Below are 21,452 nucleotides of genomic sequence, written 5' to 3' on the forward strand. Positions count from 1 at the left end.
ACGTTCACACTAGCCTTGTGTGCAGGCGGCAGAGAGGCGTTTGGTAAGCGTTTTTACCGCTTCCCAAACGCCTCTGCCAATTCTGCACATTACAGCACATGGTGCTGTTCTAACGGGAGCGTTTGCGTCGCGTCGCGGCAAAACGGACGCCTCTGGACGAGTCAGGAGGCTTTGAAGCCTCCTATTCTCGTCTATGTTGCCGCTCCGCAAACGCCCGGCCGGCGTTTACGGTGCGGTTGCGACGCGGTTGCGGGGCGTTTGCGGAGTGGTAACACCACTCAAACTGCATTATAGGCGTTTGTGGGGCGTTATTAACGCTCGGCAAACGCCTAGCAACCACCGCTAAACCGCGCATGCGGCGTTTGCCGAGCGTTAATAACGCTCCGCAAACGCCGGACCAACGCTTGCCAAAAGCTATAGGGGCGTTTGGCAAGCGTTGGCAAAACAGCCTAGTGTGAACGAGCCCTTAGTTTCATCTTTAATTCAACAGTCTGAGACTAGGGTGGACTGCTCCATAAGACTGCAAATGGCTTCATACAAGCTTCAGATGCTTAATCCAATGTAACTATGCACATTATCATGAAATCCCATTTTGACCAAACCAAATAGGCACACAAGTATGGAATGAACATAATGGTACAGTGGATATAAAAAGTCTACACCTCCTGTTAAAATGCCAGGTTTCTGTGATGTAACAAAAATCAGACAAAGATAAATAATTTCAGAACTTTTTTCACCTTTAATGTGACCTATAAACTGTACAACTCAATTGAAAAACAAACTGAAATCTTTTGGGGGGGAAGCAAAAATAAAATATTGTGGTTGCATAAGTGTGCACACCCTCTTATAACTGAGAATGTAGCTGTGTTCAGAATTAAGCAATCACATTCAAAATCATGTTGAATAGGAGTCAGTACAGACCTGCCATCATTTAAAGTGCCTCTGATTAACCCCAAATAACGTTCAGCTGTTCTAGTAGGTCTTTCCTGACATTTTCTTAGTGGCATCCTACAGCAAAAGCCATGGTCTGCAGAGAGCTTCCAAAGCATCAGGGGGATCTTATTGTTAAAAAGGTGTCAGTCAGGAGAAGGGTACAAAAGAATTTCCTAGGCATTAGATATACCAGGGAACACAGTGAAGACAGTCATCATCAAGTGGAGAAAATATGGTGCAGCAGTGGCATTACCAAGAACTGGATGTCCCTCCAAAATTGATGAATAGACGAGAAGAAAACTGGTCTGGGAGGCTGCCAAGAGGCCTACAGCAACATTATAGGATCTGCAGGAAAATCTGGCAAGTACTTTCTGTGTGGTAAATGTGACAACAATCTCCCGTATTCTTCATATGTCTGCGCTATGGGGTAGAGTGGCAAGACGGAATCCTTTTCTTACGAAGAAAAACATCCAAGCCTGGCTAAATTTTGCAAAAACACATCTGAAGTTTCCCAAAAGCATGTGGGAAAATGTATTCTGGTATGATGAAACCAAGGTTGAACTTTTTGGCCATAATTCCAAAATATATGTTTGGCGCAAAAAAAAAACAAACACTGCACATCACCAAAAGAACACCATACCCACACTGAAGCATGGTGGTGACAGCATCATGCTTTGGGCCTGTTTTTATTCAGCTGGAACTGGGGCCTTAGTCAAGGTAGAGGGAATTATGAACAGTTCCAAATACCAGTCAATATTGGCACAAAACCTTCAGGCTTCTGCTAGAAAGCTGAACATGAAGAGGAACTTCATCTTTCAGCATGACAACAACCCAAAGCATACATCCATATCAGCAAAGGAATGGCTTCACCAGAAGATGATTAAAGTTTTGGAATGGCCCAGCCAGAGCCCAGACCTGAATCCGATCGAAAATTTGTGGGGTGATCTGAAGAGGGCTATTCATAGGAGATGCCCTCGCAATCTGACAGATCTGGAGTGTTTTTGCACGGAAGCGTGGGCAAATATTGCCAAGTCAAGAGGTGCCATGCTGATAGACACATACCCAAAAAGACTGAGTGCTGTAACAAAATCAAAAGGTGCTTCAACAAAGTATTAGTTTAAGGGTGTGCACACTTATGCAACCATATTATTTTGGTTTTTTTATTTTTACTTCCCTCCACCTAAAAGATTTCAGTTTGTTGTTCAACTGAGTTGTACAGTTTATAGGCTACATTAAAGGTGGAAAAAGTTCTGAAATGTTTTATCTTTGTCTCATTTTTTACATCACATAAAACTTACATTTAGACTTTTTATATCCACTGTACGTATACCTTGCATTCATCAAACAATTCTAAGAAGCAAATGAAAGCATTCAGTGAGCTACTACTACAATTGTATTTGTCAAATACTGCAACTGCATTAAAAGTCACAAAGGAGTTCTGTGTAATCACCTTCAGAGTAAATTCACAGTGTTCTCTACAAGATCATAGGAAGGGCAGTTGCAGTGTAATTCCTGAAGGCTGCTCTGTGTTACTTTTAGTCTCTCTCTACTTCCTGCATCAACAGTCACATTCCAAGTATACTTGAATCTGATTGGTGACTGAAAAAACATGGACTTTTGTTTTATATTTGTGTGAGGAAGCAATAAGGATGTTCTAACATAACATGGGTTTCAGAATAACCAGATCTCAGACAAAAGACAGGAAGGTGAGCATGTGCAGTACTGTCTAAAAAATGAACTGAGTAGGTGGCCTGTGCTCCCTGTGAACATCTCAAGATTTAATTTTCAATCTCTACAGTAGTGTACCTTTAAATTCTTCCTTCAGATGTCCCAGGAGCACAAGGTCACTGACATAGGTGCCCTGAGACATTTGCAGACACTTATCTAAAAGTCTATAAGCTTGCAAATGTACTGTATTTCGTAACACAAAGCATCGTTCAGCAATTTTTCAGACTGACTGTATTGTGCTGTGCCAACCCAAACATTTATTTATCATATCTGTGTCAAGTACACGTTCTGACAGTCCAGGAACAACATCTACCTTCTGCCAACATGGGCTGTGAGCAGCTGCATTGTATGATTTATTAGAGTGTGTGAAAATCAAGACAAATCAAGCAAAGACTGTATCAAGAACTGCTTGTAAGCAAAGCGCTCATGCCAACGTTTTCTTTGGAAAGCTGTGTAGATAATAAGCAGAACTTGCAAACGGTAAGGTAAGTTAAAATAACACAAGCGCTTACCTTTTCACCAAATATCCTTTGGCAGATTCCATTTTTTGCAAGTTTCTCTTTAACTTGGCGGGTGAGCTCTATGGTGTCCACCTCTTGGTACATGTACACCTCATACTGTTCAGGAGTTAGTGGAGGGACAGATGGTTTGCTTGGTTTGGTTATAGATACAACTGGAGATGAAGGCAACGGACTGTTCTGGGGTGTTTCACTGCGGCTGGCTCCTGTCATGCTGATTTCTGAGCTCTGCGAATACGGAGATTCAGCATTTGGCCACTCCTTCCAGTACTCAGAAGAAGACGAGGGCCCTTGTCGGTCTGGCCTGTTCTGAGTGATAAGTTTCTCCTTTGTGCAGTTGGACTCTTCAACTTTTGTGTCTTCAATTGGTGCTGTGGTCCTCCTGTCGTGTGGAACAGTGTTCCACCAATGGTCTTTCCATGCAGTACCTCGTCCCAGCTCATTTTTTACATGCCTTAGCATTCCCTGCGTAGATTCAGTCATGCTATGAATGTCTAACATTGACGTCTCTTGGGGCTCTTTTTTTACACTACAAAGGCTCTGTAAGGTAGAGATGCCAGAGTCCAGAACGGGTGTGTGTTTCTTCAGTGACATGGTTAAGGGAGAGTAACTAGACACTGAAGAGACTGCAGTGGTAGAGATAAGTTTTGGAGAAATGATGGCAAGATCAGCTTGGGACAGAGATGCCGTTTTTAAGGCAGGTTCAAAAGCAGCTTGCTGGGCTTCCATTTCTCGTCTTGCTTGTTGTAGAATGGACCGAATAGTGTCATCAGAATTACCACTGCTAGATGCTGAAGAGGGCTGAGCCGGCTCAACTGCAGAAATAAGTTACAATAAATCAGATACAAATTTTTTTTGTAACCTTAACCAACAGTCATGGCCTGTAAAATAAGGTGTCTTTACTTACCTTAAAATCTATTTCCTTGAGTCCACTGAGGGATGCAGGAATTCAGAAACAGTTGGATTATACTGCAGCCTCCAGGAGGTTTAGGACACTGGTAAACAGAAAAATTGCAAGCCAACCCCTGTATATCCCTCTATTCTACCAGGCATGCCTCAGTTTTGTGAAAACCAGTATAAGGGCAAACAGAAAAAAAACACACAAGGGTGGAACTTGAATTGACTCCAAAAAATAGAATTTAAAGTAAAAAAAAATATATTTTCCTTCTTGTCTATTGAGGGACACAGGAATTCAGAAACAGCTGGGACACCCAAAAACTGTGCATCTGAGAGGTGGGCAACAAGCACTGACAGATCCAGGAATGGAAACAACAGAAACCACCTGCACATAGGCCTACCTGAAGCTACTGCCCAAATCTGAACCAGATGAGTTGAGATTACCTTCAAGACAGGGAAAGTTGGAAAGAAAGGAAAGGCCACAAAGGATTAACCTGATACTCAAGACCACGATAAAAGGGATCACTGCCTAGGAGATGAGAAGTCTAAACCATCAGGAGGCTGTGAAAACAAAAACTCAACCTAAATAGATAAAACAACATACCTGATGCTTTAGAAGGAAGAAAGAGACCAACAATGTGATGTGGTCAATAGGAAAGAATACTGGGACAAGTCTCCATGAGAACAGATCCCCAGAAGGAATCTTGGACAAAAACAGGTCCAAAAAAGAAGACTAGCTGGTCTATGCATGAAGGACCACCCCTTAAACGTCCAACCCTTAGGAAACAGGGAAGAAATTTCAATGTCTCAAAACAAGCTATTACAATTAAAGCACAAGCCTCCAGACATTTGCTCCAGAAGCTCTGTGAAATGGGGTCTACCCCAGTGGTAGAACTCTCAGGAGACTTTACCCATTCTGGAATGGTCTGACAGACTAAGGTTGTCACTGAATCAAAAGCAATATGACAGTGCTTATACCTCAAATAAAGTAACATCAAATAATAAAACACATAATAAGTGTTCAAATAAGTTAAAAGTGAAGAATTAACATAAGAGTCATTAATACAGAGCTCCCCACATGCTTTAGGTTTACAAATGCGTGCTCCTTTACACTGTGTGCCCAGGAAAATGCACCGAACTCGCCAGACTGAGTTGACCTCTTGCATTAACAAGAAAGTCAAATAGCGCTTGTTGATGTAAAATGCAGCACTGGATTTTTGTATTTGATTTAGTTGGCAACACACAGGTGTTTGTAACAGCAGCTGTACTATTTATTTTCATTTGCATACATGCAGATGTTTTATGTATCTTTTTAGGATTACCAGCATGAGATAGAGAGCATGACCAGTCAACTCAAACTTGGATTTAAGGAGGGACTCTATCTGCTTGTTCGTGGAATCTTAAATGGTGAGCATATCCTCAACCAGTTCAATGTTCTCCCTGGAAAGGTGAATCAATGGTGTACCCATGGTGGGAAAAGATACTCTCAGATGGACCTAAGACCATTCCGAGTGATTCCATCTGGCATAGAGGAATGAGTCATATAGTGGGTGAAGCAGGAGGGTCTCTGCAGCCACTGGAGGTCTAAAATACCCAAGGCCTAAAACAGCAGGCTGATCCTCCAGAGTAATGTGCAATGCAACAAAAAGCATGAAACACCTCCACCCTTGTAAATCTGAGTCAAAAGGTAAAGAAACTGGAGTGTCTCAATAAAGTCTCTTTGCGACAGACTGTCAGCAGTGGCAATGCAACTGGGTTCAAAGATAAGGATTTCTGGTGACCAGGACAGTGAAAATAGACCAGAGACTGGAGATTCGTGTGGTGTTTTCGTATTAGCAGGCAAGCAGGCTGAAAGGTGGGAAAGAGAGCATGTAGTGCATACATGCATCACTGTACCCACCAGATGACATCAACGCTGGGTCCCTCAGCCTTGACCCTTACTGTGGTTTAAACCAGCAGTGGTGGGAAGTTTAAAAAGCTGTTCATGAGGGCAAACAGTAAGACAGCTCCTGATGATTCAGCTCGAATGGCCTTACTCACAAAGTGAATCTTCAGAAACACGCCTGTGGCTGTGCCCTGACCCAGGACCCATAAAACTCTGCAGCAACAAAGAAGAGCCCAGTGGCAGAAACACCACAAAGAAGAACCCTGTGCCTGAAGGTCACAATCCAGGCTAGCCCAGCATGTACAGTCCAGCAAGGTCCAGGTAAAGCCTCCAAGGTTAAAGCTGCGGAAACGCAATTTCTGGATAGCTGTTATCATGGGGCCAGCTCAAGCAACAGCGTAGCAAGGAATCTTGATTGAAGTCATTGAAGTAAAACATTCCAACCTTCTAGGTCACTTGCAAAAAACTGAGGCATGCTGGGTAGAGGAGGGATTATATATAGGGGCTGGCTTGCAATTATTGTGTTTCTCAGTGTCACTATTGACTGTTGGCAGCACTATTACTGCTGTTTCTGAATTCCCGTGTTCCTCAATGCACAAGGATTAATGCCATATTTGAGACTCTACAGGTGAAACTCGAAAAATTAGAATATCGCGCAAATGTTCATTTATTTCATTAATGCAACTTAAAAGGTGAAACTAATATGAGATAGACTCATTACATGCAAACAAGATAGTTCAAACCGTGATTTGTCATAATTGTGATGATTATGGATTACAGCTCATGAAAACCCCAAATCCACAATCTCAGAAAATTAGAATATTACATGCAATCAATAAAACAAGGATTGTACATAGAACAATATCAGACCTTTGAAAAGTATAAGCATGCATATGTACTCAGTACTTGGCTTGGGCCCCTTTTGCAGCAATTACTGCTTCAATGCGGCGTGGCATGGAATCTATAAGCCTGTGGCACTGCTGAGGTGTTATGGAAGACCAGGATGCTTCAATAGCGGCCTTCAGCTCTTCTGCATTATTCGGTCTCATGTCTCTCATCTTTCTCTTGGCAATGCCCCATAGATTCTCTACGGGGTTCAGGTCAGGTGAGTTTGCTGGCCAATCAAGCACAGTAATCCCACGGTCATTGAACCAGGTTTTGGTGCTTTTGGCAGTGTGGGCAGGTGCCAAGTCCTGCTGGAAAATGAAGTCAGCATCCCCATAAAGCTCGTCTGCGGAAGGAAGCATGAAGTGCTCCAAAATCTCCTGGTAGACTGCTGCGTTGATCCTGGACTTAATGAAACACAGTGGACCAACACCAGCAGATGACATGGCTCCCCAAATCAACACAGACTGTGGAAACTTCACACTGGACTTCAAGCATCTTGCAGTGTCTGCCTCTCCATTTTTCCTCCATACTCTGGGTCCTTGGTTTCCAAATGAGATGCAAAAGTTGCTCTCATCAGAAAAGAGGACTTTGGACCACTGAGCAACAGACCAGGTCTGTTTTTCTTTAGCCAAGGTAAGACGCTTCTGACGTTGTTTGTTGTTCAGGAGCAGCTTGACAAGAGGAATACGACATTTGAAGCCCATGTCCAGGATCGGTCTGTGTGTGGTGGCTCTTGATGCACTGACTCCAGCCTCAGTCCACTCCTTGTGAAAGTCCCCAACACTTTTGAATGGCCTTTTCCTGACAATCCTTTCCAGGCTGCAGTCATCCCTGCTGCTTGTGCACCTTTTTCTTCCACACTTTTCCCTTCCACATAACTTTCTATTAATGTGCTTTGATACAGCACTTTGGGAACATCCAACTTCTTAAGCAATTACCTTTTGAGGCTTTCCCTCCTTATGGAGGGTGTCAATGATGGTTTTCTGCACAACTGTCAGGTCAGCAGTCTTCACCATGATTGCGATTCCTACTGAACCAGACTGAGATACCATTTAAAGGCTTAGGAACCCTTTGCAGGTGTTATGGCTTAATTAGCTGATTAGAGTGGGACACTTTGAGCCTAGAATATTGCACCTTTTCACAATATTCTAATTTTCTGAGATTGTGGATTTGGGGTTTGCATGAGCTGTAAGCCATAATTATCACAATTATGACAAATCACGGCTTGAACTATCTTGCTTTGCATGTAATGAGTCTATTTCATATATCAGTTTCACCTTTTAAGTTGCATACTGAAATAAATGAACTTTTGCATGATATTCTAGGTTTTTGAGTTTCACCTGTAAGTTAAAATGTTGGCTTCACATACAGCACACTAAATAAAATATACACAGGGAACTCTAAACTGAGAATAGCCAGTAATTGCGGTTTTATGTATGTATTTGTGTATATATATACATATATATATATATATATGTGTGTGTGTGCCACTTTCATCATGTAGCCTACCAATGCAGTCTATCTGAAGAGCAAACAGAATTGAACTGAAAGTAAATGTACACTGGGTGATAGTACAGTGTTCAGATGTATGAATCCTTAAAAGGAGTTTTCCACGTTCATGTAAAAAGCCCTTCAGCTGATCAGCAGCGAGTCAGTGGATTTCCACATCAGAATCAAAGTTGCCTTTCCTTATAGCTGAAAAGTTTGAAAATCCAGTTATCTGTTTTAGCAATCTGCATTTTTACACTCCAAAGTTAACAAATCTTCCACTAAAGCAGGACTCCAGGCATGCAGCTAAATGCCCATTTGAAATGCATATATTTGAAATGTTTTTACTGTGTTGAAGGACTTGTAATTTGCCATGATGCATAGCTAGTTAAGTAACTCTATCATTTCTGATGTATAGCTTGTGCCCAAAGCTTGCTCATCTGACCATAAATTAGCAGCATGGCGATACCAATACATTTAGGTTGATTTACTAAAGAATAAGAGGCTGTAAACTTCATTGTGAATGTTCATTAGGCTTAGTAAACAAAGTGAAGCTGTGTTCACCTTAAATACACAATCATATGAGAGGGAAAGAAAAAAAAGACAAACAAGACTTTTGCTTTCATAACTGGATGATTGTTGTAAACACAGCTTGTACCTATTCAATAAGTCAACATACACTTTCCAAAGAAAACATACACTTTTAACTTTTGCCAAGTGAACAATCCATATTCCTTTCATTAATCAACCCCATTTTCCACATAGCAGCAGGTAGCACAGGGAGCTAAAGTAGGAGAGAGTGGCATCGCCTGCCTGATTAGGCAAAGTGAGAGGGCTAAACATAATTAGAAGTCTTTAATTTTGGTGGACATTGGGCATGTTTCACACACCCAAAAAAAATTAGTCGAAGTACACAGGATGTGTGTAGCATGCTATATGTATGTATGTATGTATCTACTGCTGGTTCCCTCTCTCTGCGTCCCTCTCTGTATTTGCTGGTAATTCTCAGCTGTCAAAATGACAGCCGGTTGTTGCTGTGTAACTACAGCAGCTATTACAACTGCTGTCAAAAACAAATCTTACGACAGTGTTTATAAACACTGAGAGATACAAAGTAACTATTGTTACTTTTGTATTTAGTCTGTTCCATTAGGGTTCATACATACAGGGTTTTAACAGGCATTTTATATAACTAGCGTATTTTCCTGGCGCTCTCCTGCACCCATGGAGCCATACGTGCCGCATATAGCCTGCCATACAAATGAATGTCTGTACGTGGCTGAGCTCTTGTAATCGCTGATGCTTGTTTGCATCAGCGTTTAACTAACCTGAGCTTTTTTTTTTGTAATTTCTTTCTTTCTTTATATTTTTTTGCAAGACATCATATATGGTGTCAGTTAAAGCAACCTGACAAAAAAAATTAAAACAAATTTGTTACCATTTAACACCCAGATTAGTTTACCCTAATCAGTCATAACTAAATGTTCCTAATCCCCTTTCAGCTATTATTTTACTGATGATTTTTCATTACTATTTTTGTAAGATGTAAAAATAAATTAAATTTATAAATCATTTTTCAATACTTTGTACCAGAATCATAATTTTAGTGCCATTTTAAACAGGGCAAATTACTGAAGAAAATGAATACTGTTTATCGACAACACAATTTTGTTACACTATTTTCCTAACAAAGTCATCAATTTTGAAAAGGGTGCTATATTTATTTTTGTTACTTTATAATATCTATGTATTGCATAAATAATAAAATCATTTTTTTCAGGAAAATATCACCTAAAGAAGACTTATTTATCCTGTAAATACACAAATATGTACGCACTACTTTGTTAGCTTAAGTAATAACAAAGTTATTGCCAAATAAATGGGTAGAAATGTAAAAATTGCTCTGGGCAATAGTGGGTGTACAGACATGGGAGCGGAAATGGTTAAAGTGCAGGATATTATGTGGCTGCAGCATTGGTCCAATTCCACCCCTCACTGGCTCAGAGAACTGAGCAATCACATGGCCACTGATCGCTCAGTTCTCGGTCTTCAATGAGCAGAGGGAGGTGACTGGCAATCACCGGCACTGTGCTCTCTGTTTTCCTCAACTGATTTAGTGAGCTCCTATAGGCCTTTTGTCACTCCCTCTTAATTGACTGAATATGTTCAATGTGTGTTGAAGAACCGACTGGAATATAGGATCAATTAAATGATTGTTTTTAGGAGATTTTTTGACTTAATACTGAAAGATTGATGAACATTTTCAGTCAATCGCACAGTGAGAAACAAAAATGAGTGCACTTCATTGTACAATTTTTCTCAGTTGATGTGTTCGCTCGTGCTTGGATTGGTCACAAATTGCTACACGTATGGCCACCATTCAGTGTGTCCCCAATGGAGCACTTTCCTTCTATTCTTGTTTGGCTTACAGCTCAACATTTTCCCTGTGTGATTACTAGGACAAAGAGAGAGAGGAAAAATGTCATCAGCAGAACACAGAGCAATAAAAATCTCAGAGGTCCTAACCCTTCCTGTAAAAAAAACAAAGAGAGACGAAAAAATCTTTAGGCATGCTTAATGGATAAATTACTTCTATCCAGATAGTAAATAACTACACGCCTAAAGATGCCCTGCTATTTTTTTTTTAAAGAAATTGCAGTATCCATAATTGAAAAACTCCTGAGGTGTCAGCATCTAGTAATAAGAATACTACAGTGTGCTCTGCAGTGACTTTATAATCATTACTCATACACAAGTTGATGGCCAATGACACTTACCAGTCTTTAGCACCTGCAGTTCTCTTTTGGCTTGTTCTAGAATAGACTTAATGGCTTCATCTGAGCCTGTCTCTGAAGTTCTTATCCGTGTGGTAATATTTCCTAAAGTCGTAATATAAGTAAAATGCATCATTAGGTAATGCACAGAACACACAACTCTCTGAACACAAACAATAAACAAAGTGACGGACTACTTAGTGTTGACTTCTGCAAAGTCTGAGGTTTGCTGACTACAGCTTTCAGTGGTATTGTCTGTTGCGTCAGTTCTTAGATTCAACTAGTCACAACTGAAGTTGGGCATACATGTGCAGCTTTTTTCATTCAACCAGCAGGCTCAACAGAAAAACCTGACAGATCCCTGCATCAACGTAATAAAGTGTTTTGCTCGGATCTATCCCACTGTGCTATTGTATTCTTACAGGGGGACTCCTGCCCACCAGAATACACTTATCAGACATTAGCTGCAAAAGTTGATTGAATGATGGTTTTCCAGGAAGATTGGTCAAGAGAAGCCAGTTATTAGACCAGCTTCTTTTGAACAGATAGCAGTACACAGTTCCTGCTGAACCGGCCAAATTTTGGTACGTGTGTAACAACAGGCTTTAGGCCATGCATCTGCCCATCACCTCTTTAATATGTTCATCATGAAGCCCAGCAATATTGATACTTTTATTTGCAAATATAAGACATCTTAAGGGACATGTATACATTTCAGAAATCAAAATATAAAATTTGTGTTGGTACCCCAAAAACAGTTATTGTGGGTGGGGTATTCAGGGTATGATCACCGAGGGGCCCTAATGGCTGTACAGGGCACAGTTATTGCTTTTTAAATGGAATGTGTAGGAGTTTGTATATGGTTTTGTTTACATTAACCAACTCAGGTCCGAACACTTTCACCCCCTTCCTGTCCAGGCCAATTTTCACCTTTCAGTGCTATCACACTATCAGTGCTATCACACTTTGAATGAAAATTGCACTTTCATGCAACACTGTACCCTTATGAATTTTTTAGCATTTTTTAGAGACAGATAAAACTTTATTTTGGTGGCATTTATTCACCACTGGGATTTTTATTTTTTTAGCGATGTAAATGAAAATGTGCAAACATTTTGAAAAAAAAAGTGTTTTTCTTATAAAATTTTGCAAATAAATAAACTTTCTTCATAAATCTTGGCCAAAATGTATTCAGCTATCTTTTTAGTAAAAAAAAATAACCCAAATTAGTTTATAACCAAAAATTATAATTTTTCAAAAAATGTTTTTACATTTTTATTTTTTTTTATATTATTATTTATGTCGTTTTTTTAACATACCGTCACCCTAGCAGTACAGTGTCACCATAGTGACACTGTACTACTTGTGGTTGTGATGAAGATTTTTTTTTTACACTGATTGCTTTTAAACCCATAAAGGCTGTAAAAGCAATAATTTCTCCTTCTCTCTAGCTGTATTCTTGCAGCCATTGAGAAATACTGTGAGAGCTGCGATTGGTCACAGCTTGTTACATGGTACAAGGCTATTGTGAATTGCCTTGTACCATGTGACCTCTGTGATCATTCACAGATTTCACATGTAGTAAGCAATGATGTCAGAAGTGACATCTTGCTTACTACTATTCATGTGATCACTGATTGGCCAATCAGTGATCACATGATTGGGACCTCACATAGAGGGCACGTATAGCGATCGGTGTTCTGCTGTGTCCTTAGGACACAGCAGGCATTGGATCGCGGTGCTGCGCGCTCCTAGGGAGCATGCACAGGCAGGGAAGCGGGATTTTTTGTAAAAAAAATTGAAAACCATTTATCATTTTCCTTCTTCACAGTTATGTGCTACTTTGTGTTGGTCTATCACATAAAATCCCAATAAAATACATTTACAATTTTGGTTGTAACATGACAAAATATGGAAAATTTCAAGGGGTATGCATACTTTTTCAAGTCACTGTATATAGGTAAGCAACATCTGTTGCAACTAAAAAGTGTGCAATATCATAATAATTTAACTGATTAAATAAAGGCCAATACATGCTGCTATAATTTTTATAAGGAGCTGTCAGTCAAGCAGAGTCGATTAGAACGCTAAGTGCTCTGCTTCTCTCTCAACTGAAGTTTGCTGGAAACAGGATATTGAACAAATCAACAAATGCAGGATATTTGGCCAGACTGTAAAATATGTTTGCCAAGTTTCGATCAAGTTAAAACTATTTTTAGACATGACTGGTTTAAACTCGGCTGGAAATGTTAATGAGCTGTAATAGTATATCTACTTGGCAATACCGTGCCAAGGTAGAACACTGATCAAGAGGTATGCACATATAGCTAAAATATCGTGGCATTGGATCAGTGCCCTCTGCACTGTGTAGTGGAGGCAGGGTTAGATCACACAAGGAGGGGCTGGAAGAAGAGCAGAACAGGACTGGGAAAGGATCCAGAAAGGAAAGGATGAAAATTCTGGCTAGCTATGGCCAGCAGATAAACTCATGCTGACTCCAAATATAAAATGTATAAAGCATCAAAGATAATATAGTGGTGAAAAGAAAGTTCTAATTTTGTTAATTCTATCAAATTACAGTTAAAGGATAAGTTCACTTAAAAAAATAAATACCCATTTTTTGCAGGTAAAAAAATGTGCATTTACTAATTTTTTTCTTTTTTGGAGCCTGGAAAGCATTGCACCAGCAATCAGCAGATCGCTGGTGCCATGCAGGACTCCTGCAGACCTGTCAATGTATCTGCGTGCCCATATATCCCGTACTGGCAAGCAGATACAGTCTGCCAGGAAGACTCAATGAACTACCACAGCGCCCAACAACACCATGTTAGTTCAATGAGAAGTTCAAGCCAACAGCTGCAAAGGCTGTTGGGACTTGTAGTTCATCCATTCATAGAACTCTGAATGACTGACATGGCTGTGTGGGCAGAGCTCCGCACGGCCAAGCAGTTTTAAAAAAGTGACAGCTAGTACAGGGAATTTCCCCCTCACTGCTGTCACAGGGAAAGAGGACAGCGGGCTGTAGCTGCAGCAGTAGGGACATGTTACATGTTCCACCCTAAAAACTGGTGGAACATGTAACATGTTCCCAAAGGTGAACTTATCCTTTAAGATTCAGACAGATATAAACAAAAACACCAAAAAAAGATTTTGTCTTACTTTTCGTTCTGGCTTCAGTTTTACAAAGTAAAATTTTACATGGACACCAACATTGGGGGTTTGTTACTGCAGTCAGTGACACCATTTTTGAGGTTTTAGTGCAGTTACTGACACCAGTGTTGGGGGTTATTACTGAAGTCATTGACACCAATTCTGGGAGTTATTATTTCATAATCTAGTTTACAGCACTACAGTGTAAATGCTTTTTTTGAGTGTGAAATAGACATTTTGTTCTATAAAACTGGCACTCTCAATTTCCTACAAAATTTTTTTCAGTACACTAGGCTCAAAAGTTGTATTACCCTTGCTTTAATGCATCTAGTGTAAAATATCTGAACTTGTCTTCATGTTAGCCTCCTGTAATCCCCTGTACAGCAGTTCTTAGACTGAGAAAAAGAAGGGTAATACTTTAAATTGTATCCAAAGCCAAGAACAAAAATGTAATACAGGCGTACCTCGGTTTACAAACGCCTTGGTTAACGTAATTTTCGGTTTATGAATGTAAATCCATTGAGAATAATGCCTCAGTTTACAAATTGTTTTTGCAATACAAAGTAAGTTTCCCTAGGATGCATTGTGCCTGGGAGGTTTATAGCACTGGCCCCGTGCCTTTAAAGTGCACTTTCTAAAGAGTTTTGAACAGAAAATACTTTTTTTTTAACTTTTTTCTGACCTCAAGAACGGATTCATTGGTTTTCAATGTATTTACAATTTTTTTTTTAATCATGTCCCTGTACAGTATTTATGCCTTTAAAGTGCACTTTATAAAAAGTTTTGAACAGAAAATACTTTTTTTTTACTTTTTTCTGACCTCTGGAACAGATTAATTGGTTTTCAATGCATTCCTATGGGAAACTGCGGTTCGGTTTACGAATGTCTCGTAATACGGAAAGTCCTGGAGAATGCATTACATTCGTAAACCGAGGTAGGCCTGTATTTTGCAACTTACTAGTTCTTAGTGTAGTAGCTGCATTAGTTTTTTTTTATGGCTTTTTTCTGGTGATCTTGTCTGTCCTTGGATGACAATGCTCACTCGCTACAATATATCTATGGATGTAGGACAGAAAGTGTTTAAAATGATTGTAAACCTAAATGTTCTATTTTTAAAAGATGACAAACATGTCATACTTACCTGCTCTGTACAATGATATTGCACAAAGCAGCCCTGGTCTTCCTCTTCTCGGGTCCCCCGCCGGCGATCCTGGCTTCTACCCCCTGCTGAGTGCCCCTATAACAAGCTACTTGCTATGGGGGCACTTTGCAGATTCACTCTCGAGTCATGCTCAGTGTTTCCATTGACACACAATGTGCGGGGTTGAACCCTCCTCACTAGCTGTGACTGACAGCAGCAGGAGTCAATGGATCCTGCTGCTGTCCCTGAGTCTATGAGGGAGAGAAAGAAGAGCCGCTGCTCTCATGCACAGTGCTGGATCAAGATCCAGGGGGGGAGGGGAGGGGAGGGCAGAACACAGAAGGTTTTTTACCTTAATACATAGAAAAACCTTCTACCTTTAGAACCACTTTAAGGACTATAAAGCACTTACAAAGCTCCTCCACAACATAGGGGGAGATGTTCAACAGTCCACACAGAGACTTGTAAACAATGCTAACTGAATAATGTCAGCAAAGGCAAAAAGGGAAGTTTATTAACTTACAGGATTTCTGAAAGAATCAAAAGGTATTTGTTACTGCTAACTGATCAAAAGCTTTCAATGGCATAAACAATAGACCAAAAGGGAGCAAATAGGAGAATTGTATTCCAAGGGATTGAATGCACTTTAAGCCAATCAGGCTTTGCTGCATGCACATACACTATGTTGATTGAACAAACGGACAGAGAAGAGGGATAAGTGAGGGATGATGTGTTGTTTCTGCGTCATTGTTCAAACAGCCGGCTGGGGGCTGTGTTATGACCAATGCCCTTAACCAAGCTAGGCTATACCTGGTAGGAGTACCTGGATCTGAAAACTATATAAACAGAATTACAATTACAATTCTTTTGGCAGGTAGGACAACTGATATGTATTTCAACTATTTAACTACTTTTCCTGGGGCCAGCTTTGGTTGCTAATTTGCACATCAATGCTAAGGGAGATTTAATGGTGGATCTGATGGTTCCTAACTAGCTATGCATTTATGCAGGCTTACAACTGTGCAAGGCTTCATATTTCCCTTTTATTTAGCACTAATTACTTTGTCTGAGTCTGACCCTTCAGCTGGAGTGTCTGGGGGTCAGAGGTCACCTTATGTCTGACAGTTGCTGCTTTCACACACTTTATGCTCAGAAGATGAAGACAGTGTGTGAGGTCAGGCAGTTGACAAGGTGGCAACTATTATAATTCGGATGACCCTTGGCCCTCTCATACCAGCAACAGCAGTTCCCACATTTCTATCCTGACAGATTCCATCTAAGCTGAAGAAGGAGGCAAATATTTCTTTTACTGCCCCTGCCCTCCCTTCAGTTTTCCCTGACTGAGTAAGTGGGATAGGTTTAGGACCACTTTAAGCTGTAATGAGCTATAACTTGAATTATTAGGCTCCTATTTACATCATTATCTGCAGTCTTGGACCCATCCATGAATGCAACTGGGCACATCTCACACCTTTGACTTTTTCCATCAGTGAGATGCTCTAAAGTTTTAAAAATACCTCCGAAGCCAAGATATAGATTAATTAGAGTTCTATTAGAGGTGCAATAAAAGCTACATGCCAGTGCTCCTTTGCAGTTGAATAAACGACAAACAGAAAGAGGGGGGACATTTACATTGGGTGATATTATGAAAACCGTAGTCCTTCTGCAACTGGCACGTCATCATTTTATGAGATACCATTTGGGACATTAGCATGCCAGGTTTTAATATTATTACTGTTCTTTCAAAAAGCAGCAGCGCCAACACGTTGCTACATAGCAGTGAGTTCAGAGACGTTCATAAAATACAATTCAGAAAATATGGACTTACTTAATCAGCCAACGATAAATGGCATGTAGGTATTGTTCAAGAAAAGTATTGTAGAGTCTACAGAACTCATGCACGGAAAAAAAAACAAACATTTAAATTAACCAAAATATCCCTCATCTATAACATTAGGCAGGCAGCACAGTGGCTTAGTGGTTAGCACTTCTGCCTTGCAGTAATTGGGTCATGGGTTCAATTCCTAACCATGGTTTCCTCCGGGTACTCCGGTTTCCTCCCATACTCCAAAGACATGCTGGTAGGTTAATTGGCTCCTGTCTACATTGTCCTAGTTTCATCCCTGGCCATGCAGGATCTCCTTCATGGTAGGGGTTGGGGAAAGACAACCTACCCTGTAAACTAATTGCTAAGAGAATTCATGGAAAAAGTCGATTACGAGTGACCGTCCATGCAATCACCAAGGGTCGGATACGACTGAATGGATAGATAACATTAGGCTCATCAAGAAGGAAAAGCCCAAACTGGGGAACTCAAACAAATTGAATTTTGGGACCTATGGCGAGTCCCAGAAGGCTGCGGGCAAGGGGGTGGGGGTGTGTGGCCTTTGTGAACCTGAATCTTGTGAGCCTAAGCGATCCGAGTTGAAGTGGGACCATATATTGTATAGTGCATGTAAACCCAATGAATGAACCCTATGAACTCAATGGATTTCTCTTATTTTGCTCTGTGAAATTTAACACTGAAAGCATTTTGTTATATATGTTTATTAAGTTCAAAATTGTTGATCTATTCAGAAATTCAGAGCTGTCATGTGTCCTCTACACACTTCTTGTGTTACCTTAAAAGTCTGTTTAGCTCTCCCAGTACTTATCTTGGGATACAAGTCGAATAGTGTCTATGCTTTGGAAATGGAGAGTGCCATGGATGAATAGTTTGGCAAAAAAAATGTGCAGAGCTGACACCACTCAATCCACAAAAATGCTGTGTGTTGTCAGCCTACAACAGGAAAATCAAGAGATGGGTGCATTTCCAGCAAAGATCAGGTTTTTTTTTTATACTGGAGTGTATGTGCATGAATTGCAAAGATGTACTGCATCTTTTTTTTTTCTTTAGTCCTTATCTGATGCTTTAAACACTATTGTAGTCTAGTTGATCATAAGGACATTGTAAAATGTACTGCCTTTCTGGACATGGATGGGACATAATGTCTTCATACAATTTTTCTATTGCATTTCTGCACAAATTTTCTTGTTTAAGAGTCCTGTACAGCTGCTCATGCAAACGGTTGCCATACAACATTATAATTCTGCAATTCAAACCACTGAGCAGCTCAGCCTCTATTTTCAATGTGCATTCGTCAGGGGGTCAATTTGCACTACAGTATATTAAGCCCCACAATAATAATTAAGTACTGGTGTTAGCAATTACTTCTAGCTAAACAGGTGCTGGTTTTGGGATGAGTTATAACTTAATTCTGGGTTTCGCCTTCAATAAGATCATCCGTGATCTTTGTCATCGGCAGTAAGCATACAAAGAGACACTTAACGTTCAAACAAACCTTTTATCTAGAAGAAGAATGCTGAAAAGTGTATTTATATTCCATTTAATAGCTTCTGCAGTTATTTTGCCTGAATATCATTGTTGGTAAGGCTGATCTACAGGGAAACCACCAAATACAAAGCTCAAATACATATAAAAACATGAGAGCTGTTCTATCCGCCAAAGGTATGTAATTTTAACCAGCCCTTCCTGGCATTTACACAGCCCTTACATACAGCACGGCCATGTTGGGCGAAGTCACTTTTTTTTTTTTTCCACTGCATATACTGTAAGTAATGCAGCTTGGTTACCACCTTGCCTCAAGCCTGTGATTGAACAATGGAGGAGAAGCAGCAGTCTGATGAGACTCTCTCCCTCTTTTAGCCTGGTCCTTCTCAGCATGTCCAGAAAGGCCTGACTGGTTCAGAGTAATAAACCTCCCTCACAGGGGAGCCTCATATCAAGACAGATTGAGATATATTTTTATGAATATAACTGTGTTTTATTTAAATACGCCTGCAGTTCAGCTTTACAACCACTTAACACAGAGCAAATGTTACTTTAGGTAGGCTATAGATCAGCAATGGGCAAACTACGGCCCGCGGGCCGTATACGGCCTGGCGGACCTTTTAATCCAGCCCGCGGAGCTAGGCTCCCGCTAGGCTCCTCTCACAGTCCGCCCTGAAGACCAGTGTAGCTTGAAAATCTGTCTCCTATGAGGATCTGTCCCCCTCGACGTATCTGCACATGTGCCGGAGATCGCCGATCGGCTGCTAATGCCTGAAACTGGCACATGCGCAGATACGTCGAGGGGGACAGATCCTCATAGGAGACAGATTTTCATGCTACACCGGAACGGCGCGGGAACACGGCGAGAGGAACGCGCGGAGCAAAGGTAAGTGAATTGACACAGGGGGGACTTGGGGACTTAATATGGGGGATGAATTACTATGGGGGATGAATTACTATATGGGGGACGAATTACTATATGGGGGACGAATTACTATATGGGGGATGAATTACTATGGGGGATGAATTACTATGGGGGATGAATTACTATATGGGGGATGAATTACTATATGGGGGATTAATTACTATGCTTACTATGGGGGAATATTACTATACTTACTATGGATGACACATACACATCATTCATCTACTCTTGGTCTGGCCCCCGGGTCCAATATATGAACCCATTGCGGCCCTCAAGTCAAAAAGTTTGCCCACCCCTGCTATAGATGATGCGATTTTCTTTAGCTTGATTCTCCCATCAACACAGTCAGTATCAGGGGCGGACTGACCATTTGGAAACTCGGGCACTGCCTGAGGGCCCGCAGTCAGTAGGGGGCCCCATGAGATGACCCTGGTACCTTTTTCATAGGCTTTTTTGAGTTTGGGCAAGGACATGGGCCCATGATCCCCTATTGCCTGGGGACCCCATGAGTTGTCAGTCCGCCCCTGATCAGTATTGATGGGCCAATCCCTCCGTGGAGCTATTGTGCTCTCCTGGTGAGAGGGTACAGGGAGCTGTCCCTGCTGGAAGAACAGTGATTATTGCTATTCGCTATAGCTGCAATAATCGCATGTAAAAATCTAACATGCTGATTGTACCAAAGTCGATCAATGGATTAACTTAAGTACAATCAGCCTGTCCATAGATGGATTGCATCTCGGCAGGTCCCTGCTGAACCAGCTGAGATTTGAACCATGTATGGCCAGCTTTAGAATTGTATTCATTCCAATCTTCTTTTTCAACTACAACCTTGTGAACTTCATATGTACACGTGTTGGTTTATGCTTGTGCATCTGTATTGTGAACGTCAAGAAAACTTTATTGAAGAATTGTATTCATTGCTAGGCATGTAAGATATGTGGAATTATTATTACATTTTATTTATATGTAAGGACCTGTCAATTCTATCCTAAAAACAAACCGTAGATCCATTAAAACACAAACCTATTCAAATTTGAGCATCAATAGACCATCTAATGCACAGCAGATAATGACGCTATGCAAAAAATGTTTTTTTTTTCTAAAACTCTACCTGATATGTTATAAATAATCTGTAACTTTACTTCTCTTCTGAAATCCATGCTAAATGGACTCATGCAACAAGCATGCATATACCGTTGAAGACACTAAACATATTTTATTGTTACCTGCAGTAATCAGATTAAACATTACATTTCACTGGAAATCTTTACTATCTTTTGGTTTACTGTTTATCTCTGTAGGTTTATCTAACAAGCCAGTAATTAGTGCAATTATAAAGTGCTGTAAGCAATGGCAACCAGATTTCACATTTCAACAGTAAGTAAAATAGAAGATTATCATGACTGGTTACTGTGGGCTTCTATACTGTGCTGAATGCTCTTTTCATTATGAAATAGTGAATGAGTCTCATGGCTTCTTTTCTTCTGTTAAAATAATATCCATATGATCCAAATATAAATTTAATTGTGTTATATATGCAGGCAGTGAGGTTTATTTACTAAAACTGGACAGTGCAAAATCTGGTGCAGCTCTGCATTGACAATAAAACCTGGAAGCTGATTGGTTTCTAAGATTAACTGAACAAGCTAAAGCTAGAATCTGATTGGCTACCATGCACAGCTGTACCTGATTTTGCACTCTCCAGTTTTAATAAATCAACTCTATTGTGTCCTGCATGGCAGCACTGCACATTGACTACTACCCATTACTGTTCCTCTTTATCAGTGCTGGTTT

General features: G+C 40.5%; 1 protein-coding gene across 2 annotated transcripts in view; it reads right to left on the bottom strand.

Annotated features, from left to right (window-relative positions):
- CUX1 (cut like homeobox 1) overlaps nt 1-21,452 on the bottom strand; it is a 459,567-nt gene that overhangs the window by 68,373 nt on the left and 369,742 nt on the right. For both annotated transcript variants that reach the window (XM_089683746.1, XM_089683747.1), the window contains 2 exons: nt 11,115-11,216; nt 3,174-3,994 (listed from right to left, as the gene is read on the bottom strand). In XM_089683746.1, the coding sequence (XP_089539872.1) occupies nt 3,174-3,994; nt 11,115-11,216 (923 nt within the window). The remainder of the gene's footprint in view (nt 1-3,173; nt 3,995-11,114; nt 11,217-21,452) is intronic.

This window comes from Staurois parvus, unplaced genomic scaffold (assembly GCF_062004578.1).
Source record: "Staurois parvus isolate SC_StPar_1 unplaced genomic scaffold, SC_StPar_1.0 ptg000321l, whole genome shotgun sequence".
In the NCBI taxonomy this organism is placed as follows: domain Eukaryota; kingdom Metazoa; phylum Chordata; class Amphibia; order Anura; family Ranidae; genus Staurois; species Staurois parvus.